The sequence below is a fragment of the Halyomorpha halys genome, unplaced genomic scaffold (assembly GCF_000696795.3).
Source record: "Halyomorpha halys isolate HHAL.00 unplaced genomic scaffold, Hhal_1.1 Scaffold815.1, whole genome shotgun sequence".
NCBI lineage: Eukaryota > Metazoa > Arthropoda > Insecta > Hemiptera > Pentatomidae > Halyomorpha > Halyomorpha halys.
Genome location: NW_027112549.1, coordinates 720,953 through 726,584, shown reverse-complemented (window position 1 = coordinate 726,584; position 5,632 = coordinate 720,953). Strand labels below are relative to the sequence as shown.

Below are 5,632 nucleotides of genomic sequence, written 5' to 3'. Positions count from 1 at the left end.
GAAGATTACACAACGCTGAATTAAGGGACCTACACCCGGTAAATATAATTCAAGTTATAGCATTGCGGCGTATAAGATGGGCATGTAAGATTGTAGGGCTTAGTAACTAGCGGATTCCTAAGATAGTAATAAACACTGAACCAACGGGCAAACCTCCGAGGGTTAGACCGAAACGTAGATGGGAGGATTGTGTTAAAACAGATTTAGTGGAATTGGGTTTGGAGGGGCATCACTGGAAGGATGCAGAGAGCGTTTGGTGTTATCGGCATCGAACCTTCCGGTTCGTTAAGCCTTTATTATTATTATTATTAATATTATTATTATTGTAGAAATTGGTATACGCTTGCACCAAGCAGGGTTCTGCGGCACCCCGTTAAGGAACCATAGCTTTAGCATAATCAATTGTCAATCTACGATAATGTTTGCGCTCTACAACTTGATGTAACTAATGTATAACAAATCTTGTAAATCTGAGACATCAAAGTTCATGCGTCTGGTGATTTCTTATGAAATTAACCTGCTGATAAGAGAAAAATAAAGAATATTCAATCAAATTAAAAATTATTCAGAAAAAAAAATCTGCCCGTATAATTAATTACATTAAGAGATAGCGAGTCCTCCAGATAACTACCAAGAAAAAAATAATCAATCACGTTTCCTAAACTTCAAGGATCAATTACTCGACATTTTTTTTTTTATTTCACTAATCCGAAAACAATAGGAAAATCGACTTAATAGATTATCAATAATTTGTCTTTAAACGTAAATTATTCCAAACATTCACATCAACTGTATTTCATTTTAATTAAACATATTTTTGCTTATTTTAGGTACTATCGTGGCATTACCGTAAGTAGGTACATAGTTAAGTACATATTTTGGATAAAAGTTCCATTTATTCTGAAAGAGTGGTTATTCTATAAATGCTCATTATTTCCTTTATGAAACATTGATTTTCTCGGTATTTACGAAACTTTACTGATATCTCCGCTGGTTTATTAAATTCCTTAAATATGTTATTCCCAAAGTGGTTCCCCGGGGCTCCGCGAAATATTCAATTAAACAATTCAGCAATTTTCTCTACTTCCAATTCTTGCACCAATAATCGTGTGTGCTAAAAAAATTAAGCAACTTTTGAGCCTTTCATTGTTTTCTTACCAGTTGTTTGCAGATAACGATAAATTTACATGGATTCAAGACCCATTTAGAGCCAAGGCTCCATCAGAATTTACTTCTTTAGAAGAAGAATCTCTTGTTGACTTGTCTTGCGATAATACTTTGAAGTTAATGTTTGGTAACATCGAACTTTCTGATTTCCACTGATAAAAGTGGTATATCCACTGCTCTACAAATAATGATTCCATTTGCGACATCCTATTTGTTCGAAGCTGGGTTATCGCCGGTCACGGTAATAAAAAGTAAATACCCCTCGAAAATTAACATTGAACACGAAATAAGGGGCACCATATCCAATTTTATTCCAAGATTTGAGAAGTTGTGAAGTGAATATCAAGCCTATCGGTCCAATTAATAATTTTAATAATGTTAATCATCAATGGACGTTCAATAAATTGTTTGTGAATTTAAAATTCGTGTTTAATTTATTTTTCTACTAACCTAACCACATGGTGGTTCTTCAGTTTCAATATGAATATTGCCGAAACAGTTGAAATTAGATATTTTATATTATCCCAGAGAAAATAGTAAGCATTTGTTTTTAATTTTTCGCTGTTAAATGGGTAATAAATTTTAAAAAGTTTTCCAAGAACAATTTAGTAAAAAATCTGAGGTATAAAGGACTCCGCGGAAAAAATCCAATAATTTAAGGAGCCGTAAACCGAATAAGATTAGGAACCACTGCCTTAAATAATGACTCTCTGCAGATATAAGGCTGGTATGATAACTTCAAAAATATGTTGGCATTTTCCCAAGATCCGTTACTGTTGGACTATCATGAAGATTAATGTAATGATTTTTATTAAATTACATTCATGGATAAAGAATCTGTAATTTTAGTTTTTTCACAACTACTGTATTTTCGTAACGCTGTATTTCCACACTTTGTTGAATATATTTTTCATAGGTTTTAGTCATACTTTTAAAACATTACTTCAATGAATTATTGCATTTTTTATCATTTATTGTCATGCCATTTTTCAATTGCAGGCGCTTTTTAAATATTGCTCGACTGGACTATCTTAAAGTCTCCTCTTCCCGTTTTAAGCAAATATTTTAAAAGTGAATTAGGACCGTCGCTCTCCGGGGTATTAGCGGGGTGGGTCCGGTGGGGAAGGATTGCCTTTTTTTGTGTTATGATCTCTTGTGAGATTGTGACATGTACATCTACCAACCTACTCGCTGTAATTGTCTGTTTAAAATGTTAAATAAGAAAGGCCTGGGTAGAAAAAACTAAAATTTTAGTATGTATAAACAATTTAAAATCAATATAATATATTTAGATTAAAACGTAATACATTTAAAAATCTGCAAAACAATCGGTACACGCATCGCATAACTCTCACTTGCCAACGTACTTTTAAATTGACATTAATCCATGCACGTTTAAAAACGGCCAATTCTTTGTTATTCATGACGGGAATACTTCCACTTACTATATTTTCATTTATTATATAACGTAAAAAATAACTATGCATATTTTTCCGAGTTTCTATGGCTGCTATTACATATATAAAAAAGTAAGACGATTGTCATAACAACCATGGAAACCCAAACTTTATTTTCATCTTTAGTAAATTATAAAATTCTATCATGTTTTATTTTTATTCATAGTTTCTTTCTGGTAACAAGAGATAGTTAATTGTTTTATTAAATAAAATACAATTCAAGGAGTTTTATAAGAATTTATTTTGAAAATTTAAGTCCTATTAGACTATTTATATAAAGATAAGACCTAGTTGATATTAAATATTATTTTATTTTACTTTGATATGAAGAGTTCAATCCTTTTACTCTATATCTCTAATTTATAACTAGTATAAATAGAGTAAATATCCATAATTTTAATAATACTGAAGTATATTTCTCTGCAAGTAAACTTAAACTTTGAGTTGAGATAAATATTAATCGGAAACAACTCAAAAATTATCTGTTATTTGAGAATTGATCCTTGTATATAACATTAATGTGGGGAATTACATATTTAGGTTTCAGGAAATCATGTTTGAGTGTTTCAATAGACGTAGCGTTAAACTCAGATCACTATTTCAGTATAATCAAGTCAAAATTGTAATCTTATTTTTAATAAATCATCGTGATGAATGTTTTTAAAATAATATTGGACCAAACACCTTCGAACATGAGATGCCTTTATATTTCCGTTCACGCTTGAATTCTAGGGAAATCGATCATGTATATATTAATTAAAAATCTTTTTTATATTTAAATTTAATATATTATTGAAATATTCCCGGTTTAAAATATTTATGGAGAAATAAGATAATTTACGAGATAAAATCTATCGAGAAAAGTTAATGATTTTAATCCTCCTTTTTCTTTAAGCACTGAAAATTCAAAAATGTAATTATTTGCATACACATTGAAAACTTTGTCAAACTTATGGTCTCGTCTAGTTGATTTCAATTATCTAGATTATTTTAAAATATACTAAATTTTAAAAGAACAATTTTGACATAAAACATATAATAACTGTATTTATATTATATAATAACTGTATGAAATACGATAAAGTTAATTATTTTGACTCGTTAAATGAATGCTATTTTTCAAAATCATTAATCTCATTGTCAAGTTGGTATTTGATTAGGTAAGAGATAATCAGAACATTCCATGGCCTGAACATTCATCAAAATGTTTCTTCTAAAATTCTAAATTTGCTTTTTTTTTATTATCATATTTGATTTCGAAAAAATGGATCTCCGGATTTACCAAATTGGTACACTAGGCCCTGGGCAAAATTATGTGTTTTAATTACAAAAAATGTTTATGTTAAATTACAAGTATTCATTAACTAAAATAGAATTTCATTCTGGGTCGAGGCTGCTTCAGTATAACAGAAATGTACAATTAAAAGAAAACATATGTAACAAGAAACTACATTAATAAAAATGACTCAGTTTATACAATACAAAATATATTAGTAAACAATATTAAATAAAACTAATATAAGAAGTAAATAAAAGAGCAAAGAATAATGAATTAAATGTAATATCTATGCATGTATGTATATACACACAAAAATACTCTAACATTACACCATAAAGATAATCTAACGTATGTATACACGGATGCAGAAATCACAAATAACATGACTCGTAGGGTGATCATAGAATATGATAAACAATTATCCATTTTTAATCCTAATTCTATTCTGAAATTAATATGTCGTGATTAGAGAATGTCAGTTTTGAACTTTAGACGGTATTGGAAACGGATGTATTTGAACCTGTTAGGGATACCAACAATGGCGTTGAGAAACAACGAATCCGTAATAGAAATAGTCATTAAATTCATCCATAAGATCTTGTTTACTCTGAGTGGATTGAGGATTTAAATCGCAGAAGACTGTATTGATTGGTGCAAATATTTTTTATTCTAGTTCACAATTAGTAAAATTAGGGATGGAAGGAATGTTTTGGAACGATCAGGTGAAACCTAGCTTGAATGTAGAACTATTTGGAACTGTTCACCGGAGATTCCCTTACCTGCTCCAAACAAGGCAACAGTATTCGTTGGGAATTTTAAGAAAATTGCGGTCGTGATGGTTCTACATTTTCATTTTCCAAAACCTTCTTCAGCCTCCATTAAAATTGTCATCATATTTATATCATATTATTTTCTTGAGAAAAGTACCCCTCTCTCCATCCCGATAGTGAAAAGTGTAGTCAGAAAAATGTTTGAGCCTAACAATTAATGTGCCCAAACATTAAATCCGGCTCTGAGTAAGCTCAATGCAGATAGTTTTGTTATATGGAATAGTCATATACAATAATTGAAAATATTTATTATTCGACTTAATAAATAATCTAAAACAATTACCGCAAATAAAAATACTTAGTACTAATAAGTAATATTCAGATTTGTTCATTAAAGGAATTAAAATTATGCATATAATAAAACCGACAATTATTTGGGAAGTAATATTAAAAAAATATATAATATTAACATTGCAGTGTTATATCTCTTAATACTTCGACATACCATTTTCCCACTTCGGCAACTGATTATTAGGTTCCTTCTCCATTTCGAATCTTCACTAACTTCCCCCCGTCGCGGTAGGAGTACTTTTAAAGATTCCTTATCTGCATGAAAAAAGATTGATTGGTCCCTCTCATCATGTCGTTGGCATATAAAATAAGAAAATAAAACAATTTTTGACGTGTTGAGAATATCATCTGTATGGAATATCACGTTTTTTTTTTTTCTGTGAGTGTTGTTTGGCTTTTCTTAAAACAAGTTACATAAACCAGCTCATCTGTTTCAAGTATAAATTATTACATCTTATAATGTTTTGAATTAGTTAATTTGTATGGTGTTAAATAAAAAGTAATATATATGGATTATATATTCGGACCAATTGTAATGAAGAAGATTATTGAAAACCGGTAATTTGTATTCTCCTTTGCTAAAACTCTAAATTAAGCCAAAATTTTAT

The 5,632-nt window shown here is 29.7% G+C and overlaps 1 protein-coding gene across 1 annotated transcript in view; it reads right to left on the bottom strand.

Annotated features, from left to right (window-relative positions):
- LOC106686406 (putative inorganic phosphate cotransporter) overlaps positions 1-5,248 on the bottom strand; it is a 16,371-nt gene extending 11,123 nt beyond the window's left edge. Inside the window, exon 1 of the mRNA XM_014429699.2 lies at positions 5,179-5,248. Coding sequence (XP_014285185.1) covers positions 5,179-5,221 — 43 coding nt within the window. The 5' untranslated portion in view covers positions 5,222-5,248. The remainder of the gene's footprint in view (positions 1-5,178) is intronic.
- Positions 5,249-5,632: the final 384 nt, after the last annotated feature.